Source organism: Leopardus geoffroyi, chromosome B4, assembly GCF_018350155.1.
Source record: "Leopardus geoffroyi isolate Oge1 chromosome B4, O.geoffroyi_Oge1_pat1.0, whole genome shotgun sequence".
Taxonomy (NCBI): domain Eukaryota; kingdom Metazoa; phylum Chordata; class Mammalia; order Carnivora; family Felidae; genus Leopardus; species Leopardus geoffroyi.
Window position 1 is genome coordinate 72,603,779 of NC_059341.1, and position 26,011 is coordinate 72,629,789.

A 26,011-nucleotide genomic window follows, 5' to 3' on the forward strand; every position below is an offset into this window, starting at 1 on the left:
CATTTAAATAAAATTTTAAAATTCAGTTCCTCATTCACGCTAGTCACATTTCAAGTGCTCAAGAAGCACATGTGGCTTTGGCTGCCATCCTGGACATTTCCATCACATCGTTCTATTGGACAGCTCTGATTCAGAGAGCTGGGGACAAGAGGCAGTTCTAAGGTAAAAGCTGAATTTTAAATTCAATGGAAACTAAGTATTATGAAGCAAAGGAAACAACCCGGTGCCAAGGATTAAGATTTGAAATGTTGTGAACCAGAGATTTTTCATAAACACACACATACATGATAGACACACACAGCCCTCAGGCAAAAACTAAAGGTCAATCAGTGTTATTACCATATCTACTCTCGGGTCACATGACAGTCACTCCAAAGACCTTGTGGCAGCAAGATACCATGTGCCTCCATTTCCAGGAATTCTTTAATCCAAGATGTACTTTTTCTTTGACAGCCTCAGTTAGTCTCTATTTATGTCACATATTTAATCCTGAAGGCTTTTAAAAGTCAAGATTTTAGATTAGAAAATGACTCAAAGTTCCATGCTGAAGACAGTACTTACTTCTTCTGGACTTAAAAGCTGCTAATACAATGAAAACAGACTTAGAACATTTACACCAATAGCACTAAATAACCATATGGACTAATGATTGGAGTGGATCCCTTGAAGTTACTGACTTGGCCTTGTACATGGTTGAAGGCCATTTAAGAAATAACTTATAGACCAGATGTCTATAAAAGTGCTCTCATAGCAGCTGTGGCTCATTATGCTAGTACGTATTTAGAGATTATTGACCCCCAAAGACCACAAAAGTTCCTCTGGAGCCGTGATAGCTAATGACACATTTATCCTAAAGAAAAATTCCCACATTGCCAGGCAGTCTATGGTGTCAGCATCAACACGAACATTCTGTTCTTATGAAGATTTTTGATGCCACAGAAGGGTATGGCTTCTTTAGTGCCACTGTGGTCTAATCATATCAAACCCCACTAAAAGAGTCCTCAGTTTACGGATCACTAACAATATTGATCAGCACAGCTCCTCTGGAACCATTACCATTTGTCATGTCAATATTGCTCCTGCTGCAATCTACTGCATTTTAAGTTGCTGCAATAGAAGACTAGCCCATGTTCCAGGTGGAAAAAAAAATCTAAGTTTTCCTCTATACTGTCCGCTTTCAGACAGTATACCAAAGCATTTTGGCATTTTATTGTAAGCAACAGAGACCATTTAAGATGATCGATGCAAAATAAATCTTAAAACATATTTTTTCTAGCTTTTTCTCAGAACAGTAATTTTCAAGTTATCCGAATGATGTTTCAGTGTCCATCTGACCCCTGTGATATGATATGACCTGTATGATACCTACAAATGTTACTGGGTGTTTTTCAGTTACACCACTTCCCACAATTATCTACCCTGGTGTTCTGACATTTCAGAAACAATAACGTCCTGAAGCCAATACCAGCCACGGGTCTTTTGAAAGTGGCTTTTTAACCTCAGAATATCTTGCAGGAACATGAGAGAAGCTGATTATCAGCAGGGAAAAGTTCCCTCCACATTATACAATGCCTGATACTAGAACTCAGGTTATACAACAGTCTGTGCTTCAGATAGCTTCCAGGCTGATGGGCCAGGATAAAAAAGGACCACAGGAATGGGTTAGGGACTCGGCCGTATAGTCACCACCATCACCTTATTACCACTGGCAGGACAGTAACTCTCACCCCATGCCAGGCTCCCTGATATGGTAAGGATTCAAACATGTGAATCTTTATTCTTATAAAGTAAGAATATTGCATTATTATCTTATTTATATGTATATTTTACTCCTATCTTCCCAACCAAGGCACATGTTCCTTAAGTACTATAATCACATATCCTATTACTATGTACTATTTAACTCTGCTGAGACTAATACAGTGGATTTAACACAGTGGACTTATTTCTATTTTCTTATGTGTAACAGGGATAATGTTTTATAAATTATTAATGAGCCTTTCTGAAGGCATTCACCTTAGCTAGTTCAAGCATCCTTCTGCCTGGAACGAAGATTTTGGCTCAGTACAGAATACATATAAATAAATAAACAAACAAACAAACAAACAAATAATATTAAGTAATATTCAATTTCTGTAATTCAAAAATAGGATTTTGCAGAAAAAATACAGCCTTGCAAGCCTGCTAACTATCTCCAGAGAGGATTTTACAAATTTCTCAAGATCTTCCTTGTATATGCCAAGAGCCAAGCTTGTTGAATGTGGCTCACAGAGCTCCCCAGCAGTGTACTAAATATACCCTTCTCACCAATGACAGCAAAGGAGCAGGAGGGAGAAGCAAGAATATTGTTTTAATAAAAAAAATAAAAATAAAAAAACATTCCTTAAGACCGGAAAGGCTTGAGAAGAAAATAAAAAGAGGAACAAAGAAGAAAGAAAGGTTTTCCTCTGTGGGGCTTTGGCCTGGAGAGAGTTTCATTAACCAAGTGAGGGCATCAGAGAGAACAGAGAAGTCCTCTTGCCCACTCCCCTTTGAACATGAGATGATGGTTTGGGGGACTGCCAAAACTGTATCAGCTTGGAGTCCAGCTACGTCAAAGCAAACTCAGTAGTGCAGCGGGCTAAGAAGAAAGGATGTACTGAGATTTACCTTTCCCAAGGTCTGGTTGGGGACCTTGCCAAAGAGCCTACCAGAGAAGCAGTGACATGGTTTTACAGACAGCAATACAAAGGAGCCAACCACTCAGGCTAGGGTCAAAAGGGAGTTAGACACACATCTCATGGTGCTGTTATAGCACTGGCACTGAAATAAGGTGGTCAGCCAGGTTCTGACCAACTGACAAAGAAGCCAGTGTAAAAAGTGACAGCAGCCATACGCTTGAGCCACAACTGCTAGCAGAGCAAACAGCACTGCTAAAAGCCTGCAAAAAGTAGGCATGGGACATCACTCCATAGAGCAGCAGAGGGATGGACATAGCACATTCACACACACACACGTACATGCGTGCGTGCGCGCGCGCACACACACACACACACACACACACACCACAGATAGAGGAACCAGAGGATGAGCCTCCCAAAGACAAACTCATCTTTATGGTCGAAAAAAGCAGAAGTGGCAGACTATCTGAAAAACTGTTTTTTTCCAACAGACTGATCACTCCTTCTCACCTGAAAGAGCTCATGATTTAAGGAATGACCACTAGACAAAAATCATTCAATACCACTCTATTTCAAGAATTTGTTAAGGCAGGGGTCACAGCCCCCCAACGGCCCATACATCTCCAAACATGTAATCTGAATTTTAATAGCTTTAAGTGAAGTCTCAACTTTTTCCATTTAGCCACTGACCTCACTACTCCTTATAATCTCATATGTAATTCAGTGAACTGACTTATGTTATGTGCCTGGACCATGGAAGCAATAATTATGTGAGAGTCTGCTTTGAAATTTTAACATAACTTAGATGTTTCCTTCTGCTGAATTTATATGTTGGAAAAAGGAACTCACAAATTAAGAGGTTTTTTAAATTAAGAGGTTTGTAAAATTAGATGGCTGTAAGATTTCTTGGGTGGAACACAAAATGCACCAACCATAAAATAAAGAAATGATAAATTTTTTATCACTGGACTTCATAAAAATTAAATGTCCCTGTTCATCAAAGGGCTCTATTAAGAATATGAATAGACAAACCACAAACTTGGGAGAATATATTCACAAAACATATTAACTAATGATCTGTAGTCACAATATGCAAAGAAATCTTACAATAAAAAGGGTGAAAACCCATTTTTTAAATGGGCATGACAACTGAACAGATGTTTCACAAAAAGAAAATATATAGTGGTCAGTGAGTAGTATACAATATTATCAAGAAAAAGAAAATTAAATACAAAATGAAATACCCTTTCACATCCACAAAAATGGCTAAAATCAAAGACTACAGGGGTGCCTGGGTGGCTTAGTTGATTAAGCAGCCAACTCTTGGTTTTAGCTTAGGTCATGATCTCATGGTTCCTGAGATCAAGCCTCGCGCTGGGCTCTACACGGACAGAACTGAGCCTGCTTGGGATTTTTCTCTCTCTCCCTGTCTCTCTGCTCCTTCCCCATTCATTCTCTCTCTCTCTCTCAAAATACATAAATAAACATTAAAAACGACAACCAAAATCAAATGTTCATGAAAATGTGGAGCATTTCTATATGAGTCCAGAATGATCCAAAATGGTACAACTAGTCTGGAGAGCTGTTTGGCAGTTTCTCAGAAAGTTAACTACATCTACTCAGCAATTTCTCTCCTAAGTATTTACCCCAAGAGAAACAAAAGCTTATGTCCAAAAGAGACTTGTACAAAAAAATTTATGGCAGCCTTACTCACAAAGCCAAAAACTAGAAACAACCCAAATCTTATCAACAGTTGTATATTCATACAATGAAATAATACTCAGCAATAGTGGTATATTCATATAATGGAATAATACTCAACCAAAAAAAGGAATGAATTACTGATGCACATGACATTGATAAATCTCAAAAACATTATGCTAAGTGAAAGAAGCCAGACACCAAGAAGTACATACTGCATGATTCCATTTATATAAAACCCAAATATAGGCACTCAATCTATCACATAAGAAATCATGTGGATGATAGGGTGAAAAATGTACTGCAAAGGGACAGAAGGAACTTTCTGGGGAAATGGTAATGTTCTATGCCTTGTTTTGGGTAGTGATTACATGATTACATGATTATCAAAATTTATCAAATACTCAAGATTTTTTTAATGTTTATTTATATTTGAGAGAGAGAGACAGTGTGTGAAAGGTGAAGGGGCAAAGAAAGAGGAAGACACAGAATCTGGTGCAGGCTCCAGGCCAGGTTCTGAGCTGTCAGCAAAGAGCCCGACACAGAGCTTGAACTCACGAACCATGAGATCTTGACCTGAACTGAAGTCAGACGCTTAACCAACTTAGCCACTCAGGGGCCCCTCAAACACTAAAGATTTGTACATTCATTATGTCACAATGAAAATATTTATAATTAAAAAGTAGATGGACCTAATTCCATAGGGAATAATGATCATTTTGAGAGAAAAAAACTACTAACTTAATGGTTCTAAAACTATATTATTTTTTCCTGATTATACAAGTAATGTTGACATAAATAATTCCAACAGTAGAAAAATGAATTAAGTATAAGAAGTCTCTGTATAAGTGGAAAAGTGTAAGAGATGGAGTAAGAAGAATGTCTACTCTATACACTGCTTGGTAATTTTTTAATGGTATCAGTACATTTTAAAAATATTTTGATTTGCTCTAAAGCTATAGTAATCATTTTGTAAACAAATCATTATTAAAGGCTATTTGTTATAATTTTAAAGATTACATTGAGAGATAGTAAGCCTTCATTTATCAAAGGGAGTATGAATACAAAATAATAATGCTTTATTCTGTAAAAAGTTAACACCAGAAGGAATTGATACAGCTCATTGAATAAAGTAAGTTTATAAAATTTGAATTTCTCAGAGTTGTTGCAAAATTTACCAACTTGAAATACAAGATAAGAGTAATAAAATGAATAAATAATTTGAAATGATAGGGACTTGCAACAAAGCCCTGGCAACACCATTAAATGGAGCCTGTAGGAACTCTATAAACCTGTGACGATGATGACAATAACACAGACATCAATGAAAGAGAACAAAGAGATCAGGAAGAAGAAAGTGATATTTAGGAGGAAAGTGGTGAATCCAGATGAAGAGATTAGATGAAACAAATAGGATTTTGCTTTTGGGGTTATTAGGAAAATGTGGGAGTCTATCTCACAGACAGTATCCTTAAAATATCTCTATTGCATGTACATTATAAGACTATGAATGAAATTAGGCTAGAATGCTATCCATATCATATTAATCGAGTAATTCAGCAGCGCTTCCTCTTTTGTTCAAAGAATCAACAAGGGAGCCCTAAACAGTTATTGTTTATAATAGAAATACTAAAGCAATCTGGTCAGCACAATACTGTCCCGGAAATAGTACACAACATCTGATTGGGTTAGTCTTCCAAACTCACCCATCCACCACCACCCATCACCATAAATCAAGAGGAGTAAAGAATTCACACTCATAAATATGTATTAATGGTAAACTTCAGGAAGAATTTGGTAAGAGATTTGGTAAAATCATTGCTATGCATTTTCTTTCAGAATAATGTGAAAAAGTAAATGGAATAAAATTTCAGACAAGTCCATATTTGTATTCTTTGCTAATGATTGCATGTCAATAACAAGAAATGTACATTAAAAAAAATAACCAACCAGTAACCAACCACTGTTAGTACATGGTAATATTAAACAGAATGATATAGATGAAGTCAAATATTACCTTGTTTCAATCTTTTCTAGCATCCTGCTTATGATTTTGCTGTCATCTTCTTTTTTTTAATGTTTATTTTTGAGAGAGAGAGAGAGAGAGCATGCCCACGAGGGAGGGGCTGAGAGAGAAGGGAACAGAGGATCCAAAGCAGGCCCTGCACTGACCACAGAGAGCCCGATGCGGGGCTTGAACTCACAAACCACGAGATCATGACCTGAGCCGAAGTCGGATGCTCAACTAACTGAGCCACCCAGGCGCCCCTTTGCTGTGATTCTCACTTTTTACCAGTAATTTTTTTTTTATTTACAGCTATAGCTACAGATAAAATTAAACTATAGCTCCAAAGATAATAGTGCTTTCAAAATCAAAATGCAAAAACGCTTAACGAGTCTATCTGGAGGAGGGAATAGTGGCTGATTAACATTTATTATAAGCCCCATTTCTCCTAGAGAAGGATGATGCACCATGTGCAAAATGGCCTATTTCAGTTTCAAATGTTAGCATCAATCTGCGCCAGAGAGACCCAGTTCCAGAGCCAGCAGTACCCAGGTCTTTTCATGCATCACATCCTGACAGCTGAATCTGTTTTGTGGAGTCTTATGCCATATCTTGCTCTTCCTCAATATCTACAATGCCACAAGGACAGATTTCACCTTTCAAAAACATTTGATCTTTTGTTTGGAAGTACATTCCATTTTACTTTAATTAAAAACAAGTCTCTCTTGCAGTGAGAACTGAAAACATTTCTTTCACACTTCCCATTGTCCCCTCTGATGTATAGATTTATCTTGAGTCCTTTCATTTAATCCACTAAAATATAAATGTGTTCACTGTGTAATAGTCATCAACATCAACAGAGCATTTGATTTCCTCTTTTTTTTAATAGACTTTTACCTGAAACACTCTATTTCAATTTAATGATTTGATATTTCCCTTCTGTGGAGTCATATATGTGTTCACTGTGTAATAGTCATCAACATCAACAGAGCATTTGATTTCCTCTTTTTTTTAATAGACTTTTACCTGAAACACTCTATTTCAATTTAATGATTTGATATTTCCCTTCTGTGGAGTCATATATCAACATACAAGATTGAAAACAAAAATGTTAACAAATTGTATTTTCCTTACCAACTCCTTCCATTAAGATAGTGTGGGAAGAAAATGAATCCTCCAATATCTCTCAGTAGTACACATTTGTTGCATGGTTATATAATAACTTCAGAAAGTCTAAAATGAGGTAGTTCTGCATTTGTTCCTCTAGTCTATATTTTCCCAGGAGAGAAAAGCTTTGTTACACACAGATGGCTCCAGTTTCTTCATAAGGCAGCTAGGATAGTATTTACTTAAAACCTTACTTTTTCTTGTCTGATGCCTGTGTAATTAACATCAGTCCTGTGAAGTTTTAGAAATAAGACTGAGCCTGCAAGTTTCCACAGCCTATCTGGCCTGCTCCCAACTTCGCCCTCTGACTTTACTAATTTGCTGACCAAAATAAGAAAAAGTAATCATCCATTAAATAGGTGGGTTTTTCCCCACTTGACAGTTACCTGCCTGGTCAATAATTCACAGAGTGAACACTCATTTTTTTCCATTAGTCTCTGAAACATGTTCTAATTTGGAAGTGTGTTATCAAAGAACAATTTAAATTACACTATTTTCACTGTAAATGCAACCAATTATTAAAAATTGGACCCACAGCAGCAAAGGGATGAAAATCTACTATGAGACGCTTTGTTGTAGAGAAACATTTATGATAAGGATAATGAAATTTTTGTAGCGACTTTTAAAAATTGACCTCTGCATAGAGTCTTAGTGCCTTCAAGGTGAGTGGCAATGAACACACATCCTTTCTGTGTTCTTTTCTTTCCCTTTGCAGGGCCGACTTCTTGCAAATTCCCATACTGCAACTTCCCGGTCCAGCTCAAGTTCTTATACCCAATCCGTTTAAACTTCAAACAATCCTTCACTTCAACGCATAACAAAGTAGTCTTCTAAAAAGTATAACTTAAAACACTGTCCTGTCTCTTCAGGATTATTGTTTACTATATAAATTAGTGATGCACTTCAGGAAGAATTTGGTAAAGGATATGGTAAATGGCGACCTAGATTTGAGTTAGAAATGTTAAAACTCTGGGGCGCCTAGGTGGCTCAATCGGTTAAGCGTCCGACTTCGGCTCAGGTCATGATCTCGTGGTCCGTGAGTTCGAGCCCCACATCAGGCTCTGTGCTGACAGCTCAGAGCCTGGAGTCTGTTTCAGATTCTGTGTCTCCCTCTCTCTCTGACCCTCCCCCGTTCATGCTGTCTCTCCCTGTCTCAAAAATAAATAAATGTTACAAAAAAAAATTAAGAAATGTTAAAAGTCTAATTAAAATGAGTTCTAATTTCTGACCTTCGAACTTGAAGTAAAAGGATGTGGTAAAGTCATTTGTGTGTTTTCTTTCACAATAATAATGAAACATTAAGTGTACTAAAACCCCACACAAGCCCAAGTTTGGATTCTTTGGACTCAAATTTGGATTCAACAATCCCTTCTTTCAGATATTTTAAAGCATTTCTCCCCTTTACTTGTATATAATGTTTCTTCTTCTATCATGAAAAGTCCCTCAGTTTTCATTTGAAAGGCAAAAACATAAAGCCTAGAGTCACAATATTTCCCTAAGATGCTTGAATTAAATTATCCATTAAGCATCCTATATAAATTCACTCTGAACATCAGGGGATGGAAAGTATTAACAAAAGCAATAACACTAATACTTACATTTCAACAGAACTTTTGAAAATCAGCCTCTGAAGGAAGAACAAACATATGAATGATAGTATCATAAAATAAGCTGTCTCTCTGGAGTACTCAGACACTTTAAAAGAATCTATATTTATAGTATAATTAGCAATTTGATGAAATATAGGAAGGATACAGCAAACCACATTAGTGAACAAAATGTTCTCCTCCAAAGTCGACAGGTTCAACATTCAGGGACTATCAGAGCACTGCATCTCATTGGTAGCACAGACCAACCATTTTTATATACCTTTTTTATTTTCTTTTTAACAACCTGTCAGTCTCTAGGAAGAGCCCTGCTCATTTACAAGTATATGTCAACACACACAACTCATAGTGAGGATGTTCAGCTACCAATTACTGCTGGAAATTTAAATAAGTTCTAAAAATACAGGTTATGTTCCTCTCTGAAATACTTAATCTATTTGGCACTTTTTCTGGGACATTTAATGGTCCATCAGTACAATATGTTAGACTGTAAGAATACAGAATTAGACATAGTGCTTACCTAGGGGATTCTCTACTTAAATAGACAAGCAAAATAGATTAAATACTAAAACACCGGTTTATGGAAGAACTAATGTGGATCACTACCATTAAGAATGAACATTTATAAAACAGATACACATGCACATATTTATAAAACAGATACACAGCAGTAAATGACAGGATATCTCTCAGTAGAAAACTTTAATAAGAGCAGTGGAACGATCCAAGATCCTTTTTAAAAGGTAATGTTCTGACGAGAGTGTTAAGGATTATCAGGTAGATGAAAAAGATGTTCTGGACACCAGAGGTTACAATAAAATGAACAGTTAATTCAAAGGGAAAAGAGACTAATTTAATTTCAGTAGGAACTAAAGTGACCTTGGAAAGTATCTAGTCTAATCCTCACCCCCCACCCCACTGGAACCTTTTTCCTAAAATAGGTCATTTGAACTCTCTTTGAATATTATTAGAAGTGTGTTTATTGAATGGAATGGATAAATGGATGGATAGCTAATTTTAATGACTGAAACAGGTGATTTTAATTTTAATAATATATCTATTTGACCAATATATCCAGAAATATTATTTCAACATATAATCAATACAAAAGTATTGATATTTTACATTCTTTTTATACTGTCTTAGTACCCTGTATGTATTTTTATACTTGCATTGCATCGCAGTTTGTACTCGCCACATTTCTAGTACTCCATAGCTACTCATGGCTAGTAGCTACTATATTTATAGGATGGCTCAATTCTAGAAAATGGTTCACAAACTTGGCTGAACATCAAAATCACAGAATTTTTTTAAATATAGGTTCCTAGGATGCACCCCCAGAGATATGGATTTAGTTAGTTTAGGAAGGTCAGGGAGTCATTTTTAACAAGGCAGTCAATAAACCATTGATCATCAGGTTGACATTTGGGAATCACTGCTCTAGAGCAACACAAAATAAATCTAAGTCCCCTTATACATGACTATCCTCCCAATATGTAAATTAAAAAAAGTCATATCTCCACTATCTTTTATTGCCCAGGCTAAAAATTCTGAATTCCAAGCTCTTTCAACCATTCCTCATCTGACATGGTTTCCAAAGCTTTCAACTACCTGGTTGCTTTCCTCTGGATGTACTCCAGTTTGGTTTATTTGCAGTAGTGAGAAGTACTACAGCATAGATAATCCAAATTAATCCTTATTTGCCTTTGAAATGTTTCTCAGTACTTTTCAAATGAATACAAGCACCTCTGCTAAATGCTGAATTCACAATACTTCAGACTCAAATTGTAAACTCTCACTGTCAACAACCATAGGGATGTCTACGTTCCTCAACATGCTTATATTTCCTCTGCACCACACTCTATTTTAGAATGCAGAAGAGACCTCTCAGAATAATTCAGAGAACTAAGTTAAGCAGAACTACCTTTTCTCCATGTCTTTCAACCTTCTTACCTTTTCCCATGACTAAAGAAGAAAGTAGTAGGTGTTTTGACTCAAAAGAAGAGTTCTTTAGCCTTCTTTAAAGTTACATAAATATAAAACATAACAATGTCACCCCCAAAAAAATCAGATCTGCAGTGAATACTTGGACTCAATTCAATGCCACAAATATTCACTTACCGATATTTGCCTGAGCACATTATATGCTGCCATGATAGGACACTACAAGAAGAAACAAGCCTTAAAGAGATCACAAACTAGTCAGCAAAATAAATATATCCATGGGACAAATTTTCATGGAGTTCTTACTGTATGCTAGACAGTTGGGTTACATATCAGTGAATAAAGCATTCAAAAATCCCTGTTCTTATTGAGCTTAATTTCTAGCAGGAGAGACAGATGATAAACAAATTATAGCAAATGATATATAAGTGTATTACATAGCATGTTAGATGATAAATGCTACGAACACTAACAAATCAGAACAAGGAGTATCAAGAGTACTTGTGAGGTATAGGACTACCTGAAATTTTACTCAGTGGTAAGAGTAGGCCTTATTTTAAAAAACTGATATTAGAGAAAACATTTGAAGGATAGGGGAAAACATGCAGATATATGGCGGGGGGGGGGGGAGAATTCCAGGCAAACAGCCAGTGCAAAGGCCCTGAGGCAGAAGAGTAACTGGCCTGTTTGAGGAACAGCAAGGAAGCCGGTGGAGTTAAAGCAAAGTGAGCAAAAGGAGGGATGAACTGATTAGGCTGGAAAAGTAATGGGGTAGTGGAATTGATCATGTAGGTCTTTGTAGGGCATAATAAGAACTTCATCTTTTGAGTGAAATGAAGAACCACTGAATGGGACAAGCCAGTAACATGATATGCATTGCATTTTTAAAAGATTGCTCTGGGAGTGCCAGGGTGGTTCAGTGAGTTAAGCGTCCAACTCTTGATTTCGGCTCAGGTCATAATCTCACAGTTCCTGAGATAGAGCCCTGGGTCAGGATCTCTGCTGACAGCACAGAGCCTGCTTGGGATTCTCTTTCCCCTCTCTCTGCACCCCTCACTGGCAAAATAAATAAATAAACATTTAAAAAATAAAAATAATAAAAGATCACTCTGGCAACTCTGTTGAGAACAGCCTGCAGAGGAGCAAAAGCATAAGCAGGAAGACCACATAAGAGCCTACCACAGTAATCCAGCATATAGTGGCGGCTTGGATCAGGAAAGTGGTAACAACGAAAAGAAAACTGGTCAGATTTTTTTACATAAAAACAAGAAAGCTTGCTTTAATAAAGTAATACAGTGAGATGGTTGTTTTAATAGAAGATGCTAAGAGAACACAGAGGAAGAAACAACAGTTCCACCAAAAGAAGGATTTGTAGTCAAAGTGACAGCTTAGCTGACTCCTGAATAATATGTAAAAGGAAAAAAAAAATCAGGAAGAACCAGAGAAGGAACTGGCATAGAGTTGTTGGTGGCCAGAAGAAACATAGAGCATGACCAGTTCCCTAGGGATCTTACAGTCTTAATAGGGAAACAATACAGCAAGTCACTCAAGACCAGGGTCTCAGGGGGCCACTGGGATAAAAATTTGACACAGGGACTCTGGACTATAGAAATAAAGAATATATGCCAGCAAGATACTCAAGAGAAGAAGCCAAAGAAGTAGCAGGAAATGGAAGGAAAGTGACCCCAATTCACAGAGGATCCACAAGACCACCCCAACAGTTCTATCAACATTAACACTGGCTCCTGGGCTAACGTTGAAGACTCCTGAAATATTATCCTTCACCACCAGTTCCCACCTTGCCGAGGAAAGCCAAGCTTACCCCAACAGAGCCAAGTAATGTAATGCCCCCATCATGTCGTTTGTTCCTCAGAACTGCTAACACTTGTCACAACTCAAACACTAAGCTAAACTTTCAATATGCTGAGAAAGTAGTGTGTTTGGGTGCCTACAGAGGAGCTATGCTATGAATCTTCTTTTGTGGGTTTTCTCTCTGGTCCCCCCACTTCTGAACAGTGGTGCAACAGGGCAAATTACACTCCTTCCTCTCCAAATCTGCCATGTGTTCTCATTCCTCTCCACCCACATCTGCATATTCTCTTCCACCCATAGAACCAAGACAGCAAAAACAGAACAGAAGATGTTTCAGGGCCGGTTTCTCCCCCACTTCAGTTTACCTTCATGTGTCTTCTCTGCCTCATGTGAAAATCACTTCACCTCAGCTCCCTCACAAAATCCACCGCTTCTACCAGGAAGCCCCTAAAATAATCCAAGGAGCATGGTTTGCTGCTAAGCTAATTCGAAAATCAAAAAAAATACTTAACATACATTAGATGTTTGGTAAATGTCAGACACAGTTTCATCCACAATCTATCTACACATCAACTCTAAGAAGTAGTGCTGCTTTTATCTCAGAGATTACTTAAGGAACAAGATCAAGGTCATGCAACTAGTGAACAAAGGATTCAAACACAACATGTCCAGCTCTGGAGTCCATGGACCCAACTACTACTGCGTCTCACTATGAATTTACAGTCCCTTCCATCATTTCTTCCCTATGTCCAGGCCATTAGAGTATGACCTTTCAGAGCAGTGGTCTGCTGTCCTCATTCTAAATCCTCCCTTTGTAGGGAAAGATATGTGGTTGCCTGGGTTCTCCATCCCTTCCCCAGAATGAAGAACGTCAGCAGAGGCACCATTAACAATGACTCGGTAAACAATTGTCCGAGGGCCCGATGGCTGGCAGCAGGCCAAACAGGAAAGGGAAGAGTCAGGCTCCACTTTTCTTCCCACCAGCTCTCTCCCTAGTTCTTTTTAATTACAGTGGCCCATTTCTGAGTTCCAACAAATGAGCTTACAGAGTGAAACAAAAGTCATCATTACAAAAAATACCCAGTAATAAAGCGTTTGCTTATAAAACGAGTTTGCACATATATCTACCTCTTCAATGTTGATTCTAACTGAAACCTAGCTAGCAAAAGATGAAAATTGTCAGGGTCTATAAAAAACCATGTGAGAAAAGTGCTCAAATGACACACAAAGGCACTAACTTCTGGTGGTCTGACACAGGTAGATAAAAATAAAAAATAAAAATTTTACCATTATGACAAACATCAAAACATAATGGTTTTGCATTAAAAGGATAAAGAGAGAGCCCTCACATGTCTTTGCAAACACACACACACACACACAACACTTGATTTTGCTCTATTTGCTCTGTTTTTAACTCAGTTAAGTGATTACATACACTCTGCCATATATACACTGAGACATACAATTTTCATAGTTTTTAGCTTCATTCTTTAAGATAAAGTCCCAAACTTTCTTCTTCAGTATTTTTTTTATTTTTTTAATATATGAAATTTATTGTCAAATTGGTTTCCATACAACACCCAGTGCTCATCCCAAAAGATGCCCTCTTCAATGCCCATCATCTTCTTCACTATTTATAATTAAATCTCAGTTCCTATTTTACCTCCTCTAATATTTTATGTAAACATCCCCCCCATTATAGTGTGTGCCCCATTCTTATACACAAAAGCACTGCAGTAAAAAACAAAACAAACAAAAAAAAACAACTAATAGAATTGAAGTAAAATCAACAGGAGACATATCACACTGTAAGGCCTTAATGTCTGATACCTAAGTTATCAGTTAGCAGGTATTGAATTATAGGCAGGTATTAACAAGAATGGGAAAGAGGGTAGGTGTCTGCAAGACTGGATTCTGGGACCAACATGAGAACAAGGAACCAGTGGGAGATGGAATAAAGGAAAAGAAAGGTGGAGGCTCTTCACTTTAACTGCTATCCAGGGTATGCCTCAGCCATGACATTCAAAGTCATCCACTTGTTGGAGATTGTCAAGACTGCTCCAGCTCCTCCCAAACCAAACCTAGTTGGCATCCCACAGAAATCCCTGGCACTTTTGATAAAGACTTCCAGTTATGCTTGCCCCTGCCCATAATTATGCCTACCACACTCACTGGGTGCCAAACACCATGCTAAGTGTTATCCATTCTGCTTCTAAAATATTCATGCTAATTTTCCCCCCTCCACTTCTGAATTAACATTTTGAGGGAGGAAGGGTCTATTTTTAAAAAATAAATACAATCAAAAAGCCCGGTGCTTGATTTTGTTCTTTGCTTCCAGAATGATCTCATAGCTAAATGATGGAGAGAATTTCTTAAAGACTCAGCATTCAGTATGAAGCCTCTGACTTTACACATTAAGAAATTATTTTAATTTTTTCTAACGTTTATTTATTTTTGAGAGAGCGAGTGAGTGAGCGAGCAGGGGAGGGGCAGAGAGAGAGGGAGGCACAGACTCTGAAGCAGGCTCCAAGCTCCACCCTGTCAACACAGAGCCCCCTGCGGGCATCAAACTCACAAACCGTGAGGTTAAGACGCTTAACCAACTGAGCCACCCAGATGCCCCAGAAACTATTTTAAACTACAAATGACTAACATAACTTTAACCAGCTAATTCAAGTTTCCAACAACCCTACAAACACACTCTCATGCATAGTAGAGAGAGGGCTCAAAATAAAATTTAATTCAGTTACAAAACAAATGGATGCTAATGTTTAACATATATATTAGTTTCCTATGGTTGCTGTAACATATCACTTTAATGGCTGAATCAATGCAAATTTATTATTTCACAGTTCTGAGGGTCAGAAGTCCAAAATGAATTCATTAGGCTAAAATCAAGGTGTTTGCAGGGCTGTGTTTCTCCTAGAAGTTCTAAAAGAAAAATACAAAAATCCTTCTTTTTTTTTTTTTTTTTTTTTTTTTTTTTTTGCTTTTTATAGCTTCTAGGAGCTTCCCACATTCCTTGGCTCACAACCAGGTTCCAACTTCAAAACCAGCAATGACCTATCAAGTCTTTCTCACAATGCATCACACTGACACTGATGCCTCTACCTCCCTCTTCCGTAAATTAAGGTATCTTTACGATTACATGGGACCCACTCAGATAATCCAGGATAATCTCCATATTTGACATCACCTGATTAGCAACCTTAACTACTTCTTTTTTTAAAATGTTGGCTTATTTTGAGAGAGAGCAAGTGCATATGAGCTGAGGAGGGGCAGTGAGAGACAGAGAGAGAGAGAGAGAGAGAGAGAGAGAATTCCAAGCAGACTCAGCACAGAGCCCAACTTGGGGCTTGAACCCATGAACTGTGAGATCATGACCTGAGCCAAAATAAAGAGTCAGACGCTTAACCAGCTGAACCACCCGGACGCCCTACCAACCTTAATTGCTTTTGTAACCTTAATCCCCCCCCTTGCCAAGTAACATACTATATTTACAGGTTCTGAGGGTTTAGTATGTAAACGGTTGGGAGACCATTATTCAGCCTACAACAGCCCGTCTTTCACACCCAAAGATTCATATGCATCCCACATGCAAAATACATTCACTCTATCCAAAAGTCCCCAAAGTCTCAACTCAGTAGAATATCAACTCGAAGTTTAAATCTGGTCTAAATCTTATCAATTCAAAAGCCCCAAATGTCAACACCTAAATCAGGTACAAATGAGGCCTTGGGTACCATCCATCCCGAGGCACAGTTCCTCTCCATCTGTGAACCTGTCAAGCTCAAGAAACAAGATGTCTGCTCCCAAAATACAATGGTGCAATAGACATGGGATAATAATTATAGACATTCCCATGCAAAAAGAGAGAAAATAGAAGTTTAAAAATTAGACATCAGACTCATGCAACTTTGAAATCCAGCTAGGCAAATTATATTTGATTTCAAAGTCTAGGAATAATCCTTTGTGGTCCTTGGCTCCACCCCCTGGGATCTCAGCTGTGCCTTCTGGGCTCTCAGTTGTACCCTCTTAGTCAACCTTATTTTTTCATAAAAGGTGGTTCGTGTTTGCAGCTGAGTAGATTAATCAGCTTGTTTCTTGCTCGTAGAATTTTAGGGATCAACAACCTTCTTTTACTACATCCTCACTTCCCTTTTCAGGCCCAGCCAGTTGCATTTTTGCTGGTATAGTATTCTCAAGAACCACATGGGTCCCCCCATATGTGTCATGGTGATTTACTCCATTAGACAAGAGGCTCCTCCACAAATATTTCTTGGCTACATTTATCTCTGTAACTGGCTTCTGCTGAGATGTTTGAGGGAATCCATGAGTTGCATGTTCAATTTCTTCAAAGAGCCCTCTATGTGACAGTACTGTGACCTTACCTCTGAGACCCTAGCAAAACATTTTCCCTAGAAAACCATCGGCTTTCTCTCCAAGGCAGGCATTCCTGACAATGAATCTCCTCACTTTAGCATCATTTTCAATCTGGGAGGCTGAGAATTTCCCAAATATCAAGTTCTGGTTTCATTCTGCTTAATAGTTTTTCCTTCAATCTGCCTCTCTCCTCTCACTTTTTACTAGAGGAAGCAGTACGAAAAACCCAGGCTGCACCTTCAATAATATGCACATAAATCACCTCAGCTAAATACCTAAGTTCATATTTACAAGCTTTACTTTGCACATAACTGCAGGACACAATTTAGCTAAGCTTTCTGCCACTATATAACAAGGATCCCCTTTCCTCCAGTTTGCAATAGCATGTTCCTGATTTCTATCTAAGCTCCCAGGGGCAAGTGTCTTTAACGTCCACATAACCAACAGTTCATGACAATTTAAGAATTCTCTAAGGTGATTTAGGATTTCTCTATCACACTCTTCATTTTCTTCTAAATCCTTCCTAGTAGAATTGCCATCACCATATTGTTCCTAACAGTCTGTTCAAGACAATCTAGGTTTTCCTATAATGCTCTTCAAAATTCTTCGAGTCTATGCCCATTTCCCAATTGCAAAGCCACTTCCACATTTTTGGGTATTTCTTACAGCAGCCCCCACGTCCACATATCAAAATCTGTACTAGTTTCCTATTGCTGCTATAAAGAATCACCACAAGCTTAGTGACTTCAGTCAACACAATTTATTATCTCACAGTTCTGGAGGACAGAAATGGGCTAAAATCAAGTGTCAGCAGCGCTGGACACTCTAAGGGAAAATCCATTTTCTTGCCTTTTTCACCTTCTCAGGACTGCCCACACTCTTTGGCTCATGGCCTACTTCTATCTTCAAAGGCAGCAATGGCAGGTTGAGTCATTCTCTCATTGCATCATTGACACTGACTCTTCTAGCTCCCTCTTCCAGATCTAAAGGACCTTTGTGATTACATGGGGACTAACCATAGAATCCAGAATAGTTCTTACCCTAAGGTCAGTTGATTACCAACCGCAACTCTACATACATCTTAATGTCCTCTTGACAGGTAACATAACACAGTATCAGGTTCCTAGTATTAGGACATGAACATCTTTGAGGAAGCATTATTCTGCCTACCACAATATATCTTTATGTAATGACAAATTTTCAATTCTCTTCTATTAACATGGCCTACCCTGTAATCTGGTCTCTGCTCTCTTCATTTATGATCATTTCATATCTCAACCATATGCTTACACTACTCTGAATTTCTTCCATTTTTTTCAAATGCACAATGCTCATTCAGGCTTGGGATCTTGGTTCATGCTATTTCCTTTGTCTCTGTGATTCTCCCTCTCTGAATCCCCATAGCCCCTCTTCTCCAGACTAAGTATCCTTCAGCTATCAGCTTAAATGACTCTTCTTCAAAGATAGTCTCCCTGATCCTGCGACTCCCTAGATTATAGATTCCCATTGCACTCTTAGTTTTTCTTCATAGCATTTACCTTAACAGTGATTAAATTATTATCCATGTAAATATTTATTTAATGACTATCTTTAAGACACTCTGAAAGTAAAGTTATAACTTATTCCTTTGCTTCATGCCTAACACCTAGCAGAATACAACTGCACAACAAAAATTTATTTAAATGAATGAACATATCTCCTTTAATCCCGATAACAGCATTAATTTTATAATTGAGGGTGCTGAAATTCAGAGAAATTGAGTAACTTCACCATAGTAAAACAACTAATGAGATTCCACTTGGGTCTATCTTGACTTCTAAGCCCATCTCTTTGTCACTGTGTTATTCTATTCTATTGGGGCACCAGTCACCACTGTCCCTAGTCCATGGATGTCCACTGACCATCATATTGACAAATACTCATTGCAAGCTTGCTTTCCTTAATGCAGCCACCTTTACCTAATAAAGTCAATGGCCTACCACCAAATGCCCAATTTCAGTCCTGTTTTTAAATACTGACCTAAGAGTAGGCTTGTGGACTTTTTTTTTTTCCCCTTTAAAAACTTAAAGTTCTTTAAAAAAAATAACTACTAAGCTTATTTTTAAATTACCAACTCAGGAAGAAAATATGCTTTGATTTTATCTTACTTCTCTTGTGGGGATTAATGATATCATAAAATCTGTGAACACCTTAAAAGAAATTTTATTAAACCAACAGATGAAACTATCAACTTTGGGAATCTGGCCAAAGAAAGTGTTAAAACCAAAGATCTAAAAATCATGCTAACATTGCTAGAAAGTGCTAGAACTGTGTTTCTTATGCTCTCTTTCTTGGTCTCCCATGTACAGAGAAGAAAGAACATTATCATTACAAATATTTCCTAGACTTTAAACAAGGTAAGTAGGTAGAATTCTATCTACAATTACACTAGTCCTTAAGATTTCAGAACTCTTTACAAGCCTTCAGAGGTCTTTTTCATTGTCAGCATTCAGTCTTCTATTTTTTAAAAATGTAATATATTTTTGTGGCTATGAGTCAGACTGAAGCTAGAAATACTTAGATTTTGATGTAGATTCCAAACTGTTGCTTGGATACTTTTTCCTTTTGAAAATGATTATAACTGGCACACATAAAAAGCCACATTTATTAAAGGATGATCTAATTTAGCAGCTTCTTACTTCAATTTCCAATTCAGCTACAAATCAAATTTCAACAACAACAAAACAATTTTAGTGATACTAAATTTTTAGTGATACAGTTGCTATTATGATAAAAACCACATATGACTTGGAAATATATTCCCACTTGCTTTTATTATCATATATAATAAAATATAATTATTAATATAGATTCATATTGCACAATAATTTACAAAAATTATTTATAGTTTCAAAAAGCACTGAATTATAAGCATCTTAAATAGCACCACAGAGAATAATGAAGTAGTCAAAAGGAGAAGCAATATTAAATGAGCAAAAATCATTGGGAAATTATATGCTGAGATTTCTTTATTTTAAAGCTAAGAGACAAAAGAAGATGGTTTTATCACTGCAGGAGAAATTTAATGGTTCAAAATCTCTTCCATCTATATAGAACATATTTGATAGCACAAAGTAACTTATCTGATAGGTTCATGTGAAATCTGAGAGCATCTCACAAGTTTTGTAATTTGTTACCATCCTGCTTTGATATTTGACACACTATACGAAAATATCTGCAACACCCTCAATTGACCATAAATCAAATCCATCAAATCTTCAGAGTCTAAAAGCTTTTGTCTCTCTAAAAGCCATGGAATCCCCGTGAAGCAGTAGGAGTTAGAAGTGGCTTCTTAACAATATTTTCTAATAGCAGAGAAAAGATATTTCCAAGGTAATGCAGAACTACCAAGCAGAGCCAAAGATCCACCTGTTGTCAATTGATAATCTAAATCTCAGAATAAAAGAAGTTAGTAGAGCGTAATCAATAGATCAGTAACATACGCCTACTGAGAACACAGCAGGTAGCAAATACTTGCTGATTGATTGGCTATATGAAATAAAGCTCATAATTTGGCAGGAAATGAAATTTTACATCTTCAGTTCTCAAAAACTAGATTTGTTAGGCATTTACTCAGTGCAGGGCTTAGTACCAACAAGGAAATAAAATCAATTCATTGATATGCATTGATAAGTAGTTACAATGGACAATTCATTTGCAACACAATGCCTACCTTGATGAACTGGCAATTTAAATAAAGATGAATACTAAATATTGCTTTAAAAAAATTAACCAGGAAAAGAAATTTGTGCCTTGAGACTATTTCCTAGAAATTGTCTAATTGTCTAGCATGAGAACATAAAATCACAGTCCTGAAGGTCTCTAGTTGTGACAGCTCAGATACTCTTCTGAGAAAACTAAGAACACTAGTATAATTTAAAGGAGCTTTGGAAATTTTAAGGGCACTTCAACATCATTTGTTTATTAGGAGCGTTAGCTTCTGTAAAGCTTTTCAGTTACTCAAATTAGCAGTCCTGAAATAACTTCGCTTCCAGTTCACAGGCACTGAAAATCAGAGGTTTTAAAAAGAAGAAAAAAGGAAGAAAAAACCAGAAGCTTATCCCTAATGACACTTCTCTTCCACTTTGTGAATTTTGCTGACAGTCTAGTTTTATTTCCTTTATTAGATTTAGTCATTCTTTTTAAAGGATTCGATAGCTAGGCTGCACCTCTACCCCTCCCCCCAAAAGACGTTTCAGTAAATAAAATATCATCACAAATATTTATCACAATAGAAATAGTTAGTGGGCTCACCATAATTAAAACAGAAAATTACATTTTTTAGAAGAGTAAGCTTGTTTTAAAGAACAGCAGCACATGTCAATTTCCTCCTTTTCCCGTTGTAAGCTTTAGTGCTACTGTCCATGGTGACACATACTGGCTATGTCAGGCAACAACACCACTACAGAGACATTCAAGTTTTATTTTATTTCTGTTTCTTGGTGGCAGATTTGCTGAAGTGGTTTTATTTTGCACATCCAACTCTTTAGTAATTATGAAGCCATGGCACCAAAATCACACAAGAAAACTCAGGGTGGCTAGCTTAGTCAGTTCATCAGCTATGTTACACCAAACTTCATTTCTGTTTTGCCTTCATCTGTACTTCACCATATATGAAACGAATCTTTCTGTATGTGTTTAGCTACCTTTTAGAATCTCATATTACATCTTTCCACAAATCAAGCAATATTCAAAAGCTTTGGTAAATCAAAGGTGACAGCTTGATGTATTGGAATTTGCTTCAAACTATACTTTTATATATAAATTATAATGTAGACATTCGTGTATGGCCAACGTCCACTGACTTAAAAGAAAAGTTTTATTATATTAAGTATACAATTAATGGTGATACAAGATATACCTTTGAATTAAAATTTATTTGAAAGATTTTCAAAATCATATTTAAGAGAATATTATTCTTTCTCTTGACATTGTTAGAGTAGAATCGTGATCTTTCAATAAGAAATCGTTTTACATATAGTATGTTTGTGATATACAGTAGATAAAATTATTGAGAGGTATTCATTTTTCCAGAAAGCTACTCCACGTAAAGAAATTCTTCCCAACCAGGCACCATTGTACCTGGAACTTTCAGAGAGCCGTGTCTTAACTAAGATTAAGCTATCCTATTTTCTACCTAAATCAATTTCACCCAAATGAGGCGTTTGTGCTGTAATTCATTGTTCCCCAGACTCTAAAATCAACCATCTGCCATCGGAGTTTCTGTACAGTAATTAAGGAACTATCCATTAGAACTGGCAAGAGTACAAAGTAAGGAGGTGGGGGCGGGAGGGGAGAAAAACCAAACCACTTAAAAAGAGATGGAAGGTGTGTGTCTGTCACGTTAACCCCTCCATATCTCAGGTCCAGATTACTGTCATCATCCATGAGGCAATACAGAAGTTAGGAGGAGCTGCGAGGCCAACTCCCTCCTGGGTTATCGGAACTGAAACCGCACTGGGGACTCGGCGCGCACTCCATACCTTGAAAGAGAAAGGCTTTCGTCCCATTATGCAGCCCGGGGACCTGGCGCACTCCAGTCGTGGACTCCCCAAGTTCTAACTCTGTTAAGACGTCAATCTGTAGAGAGGGGTCCACACCAAGCCCCCAAACTGGTGGGAGGGTGGGGGAGAAAGAAAAACCTCCATCAAAATGCAAGCCTCTTCCTCCAGGGCAGCAAAGAACCGAGTCTAAGAGATAATAATTGGGAACTGATGAGGGAGGCGACTCCCTCCTCCGCCGTGCGAAGCCTTACCTGAGATCAGCAGCCAAGCTTTAAATAGCGGAGCACCCAGTCCCATTTCCCTGACCTACTTTAAACCTCTCTCGGTGCAAAGTTCCCCCTCGGCCCTCAGACCCCGGACTAGGGGTGTGACCCGCCCTAGCGTCTCCAAGGCAAGCACAGAAAAATCCAAATGCAAACCCACCCCCTACTCCAAGCTTCCCACTCCAGACCTACTTCGGATTGATGAAAAGCAAGGCGTCCCCAACCAGCTCCGGCTGCCCCCAGGCGGGGGCCATCCCATCCCCCGCCCCATCTCTGGGCCACTCACCTGCTCCGAGACCGAAGATCAAACAGAATGTTCTCAGTAAGACCCGAGACTCCATGGTGTGGATCTGCTCAGTCCATCGTCTCCCTCTTTAAAAATAAAAATAAAAATAAAAATCGAAGAGGTTCTCGGAATCAAGCGGGAAAATAGCGTTTGTGTCTCCTGCCGCTGCCTCGCATTTACTGATTAGTAGGATTAATATGAATTGGTTCCCTAAGAAAAAAATGGGAGGACACCCCAGGCACGTGAAGAACTTGGACCCTCCAATGCGCACATCATTCCCACACGCAGAGCCGAGGCGGCAGCGCCGGCAGAGCCGGGGGCCCAGAGGGAGGGGTCGGGCTCGCCCGGGGGCTGCTCCGCCGAGGAATTAGCTCCGGAGCTGAATAAAAGCAGCCGAAGTCACGACACCCCCCAGAGGAAGGGAGGCGGCCCCAAGAAAGCCGGGGGTGAGGCTGCCCCGCACCCGCTCGTCTTTCCCACCGCGCGAACCTGTTGTAAAAGCAGAGACAATGGAGAGAGCGCCGGAGACGCGCGGAGGAGAGACGGCTCCCCCGGAGCGGGAGGGGCAGGCCCGGGGAGGAGGGGAGACCAGGAGTGGGGAGGGACCGCCGAGGGCGAGGCCAGGCGCTCTGCGTCCCTCTCCAGCACGGGGCTCCTTGGTCTCCAAGCCCCGTCTAGCGAGCCCGGGAGCTGCTGCAGCCCCGCCCTCCTATCCCCCCCCCCCGCCCCCCGCCCTCACTCGCTGGCCCCGGGGAAGCCAACCTCCTTTCGGGATCGAAAGATCTAAATTCAAGGTGCTAAGTTGATGGGCGGTCTTTGCTCTCACCCCTTGATTTGGGACGCGTGTCTTGAAAGACAGACGGGAGAGAAAGGACCACCCAGTCGCAGAAGGCAAGGCTAGGAGACGCGCTCGCCCGCCCTTTAGGCAAAGGAGGGAAGCCCGCGTATTGTGTACTGGGCTCCGAAACAGCCCCGGGGACTGGAAAAGGAACTCCCTCTCTGGGGCATGAGGCGGAGGGCTGCCAAAGCCAACTAGACTCTCCTGGTGGGGCCGGACGAAGTAGAGAGAGACAGAGGGAGGCGGGAGGCGAGCCTGGAAATCCCTGCGAGCCCTAGCGGAGAGGTTCCCTGCCCGGGGCGGGGCGCTGGAGAGCTTCCCAGACACGGAAGGCGTCGGGGAGAACTTATCCTGGAACTGCTGGACAGCTCCGGGACCTAGAGCGCCCCCTGCCAAACAGCGCCGAGAACCGGACTCTTGGTTCTCCAGGACCAGCACACAGCAGGAGACAAGGGCAGCAGAGCGAGTGTGCCTGTCCACGCTGAAAAGAAGAAATGATAGGTAGGTGGATAAATGGATGGATGGATGGACGGACGGATGGATGGATGGATGGATCCATGCATGCATAAGAGAAAGAGAGCAGAGAGAGAGGAGAGAAATAAGCGGAAGGCAGAGCCTGGGCAAGAAAGAAGAGCGCCCCCCCGCCCATTGTTGACCACACTCAAGCACTCAAGCAGGCTCTACACACCCTTCCCACCTACACGCTAGGACCATAACAGCGAGGTCATTTGAGGTCTAATTCTCAACGCACAAAAGTACATTCAAGGTCAACTGCACATATTTTTCAACACAGCCCTAAAATTCTGAGGTAAATCTCAAATAACAAAATTCAATGCCCATATTGAAAAGAATTTCAAAAGTGATTAAAATGTTAATTGCTCCAAAGATTAAGTTTCTTAACCTTCCATCCAAATAGATTCTGAATTCTCTAACAGGATGCTGCACAGCTAGTTACCAAAATAACTATAGGGTACAGTCTGAGTCTCCAGTAGAGAAATATGTACTATATTATACTATAATGGGGTGAGGGGATGTTTTAGCTCTATTCTTGGAATTTTTAAGGAAAAAAACAGAATCTGGACATTTTTTCAGTTTAATTTTTAATGTTCTCTATCAAATTTTCCACTTAAATCTATTTGAAATTTTTTAAAGTTTAAGAAAGAAATATTCCAGTACTTACATGAAGTATTGTATGAAATTTCCTAAATTTGAAAAAGAAAAAACATAATCTAGTTGAATTGATCAATTCAAAGGAAATTATTCATCAGGAAAATAAAGATTTTTCTATAGGAGTACATCAAAAATATTGGATTGTAATAAGTATCTATAAATGTTACATAAATTTCAGATAATGGAATTATTTAATATTCTAATAAGAAGGAAAGGTAAATATACATATACATACATATTTACATGTAGAAGTTGTCCCAACCTATATGTATTCAACCAAATCACAGAATCAGGAATACTCTCCAATCTCTCTGATGCTCACCTCTTATATGCTGAAAGCTGATGGTCAGTAAGCTTATCTCTAGCCCCCTCCCACTTATGCTCTCTCCAGAAGAGTGGTGTTTCGTATCCAAAATTATTGCAGTTGAAACTGCTACTATAATTATGTGACCTAATTAAAGTAATGGAAGCCATTAAAATATGACTACAGAGAGAGACAGAGAAGAGTGAGCTATTTCTATAAAACTAAAGTATAAAGCTTTGGAAACCTGTAAGAAAAGTGAGTCATTGTATTAGGTACGGCAGGGTTATCAGCCTGGGTAGGGGTTCTCAACTTTAGAGCTATGGACATT

General features: G+C 38.8%; 1 protein-coding gene and 1 long non-coding RNA gene across 4 annotated transcripts in view; one reads left to right on the plus strand and one right to left on the minus strand.

Moving 5' to 3' along the window:
* NELL2 (neural EGFL like 2) overlaps positions 1-24,304 on the minus strand; it is a 329,888-nt gene extending 305,584 nt beyond the window's left edge. Inside the window, exons 1-3 of one of the 3 annotated variants that reach the window (XM_045462596.1) lie at positions 24,198-24,304; positions 23,372-23,457; positions 22,802-22,930 (exon numbers count right to left, since the gene is read on the minus strand). In XM_045462596.1, coding sequence (XP_045318552.1) covers positions 22,802-22,930; positions 23,372-23,426 — 184 coding nt within the window. In that variant the 5' untranslated portion in view covers positions 23,427-23,457; positions 24,198-24,304. Of the gene's footprint in view, positions 1-22,801; positions 22,931-23,073; positions 23,176-23,371; positions 23,458-23,860; positions 24,016-24,197 lie in introns of those variants that run through there. The other 2 variants (XM_045462598.1, XM_045462597.1) reach the window with 2 other exon arrangements.
* Positions 24,305-24,462: 158 nt separating this feature from the next.
* The window catches only part of LOC123589944, a 51,494-nt gene continuing 49,945 nt past the window's right edge, over positions 24,463-26,011 (plus strand). The window contains exon 1 of the long non-coding RNA XR_006708523.1: positions 24,463-24,710. This is a non-coding gene — a long non-coding RNA (uncharacterized LOC123589944). The remainder of the gene's footprint in view (positions 24,711-26,011) is intronic.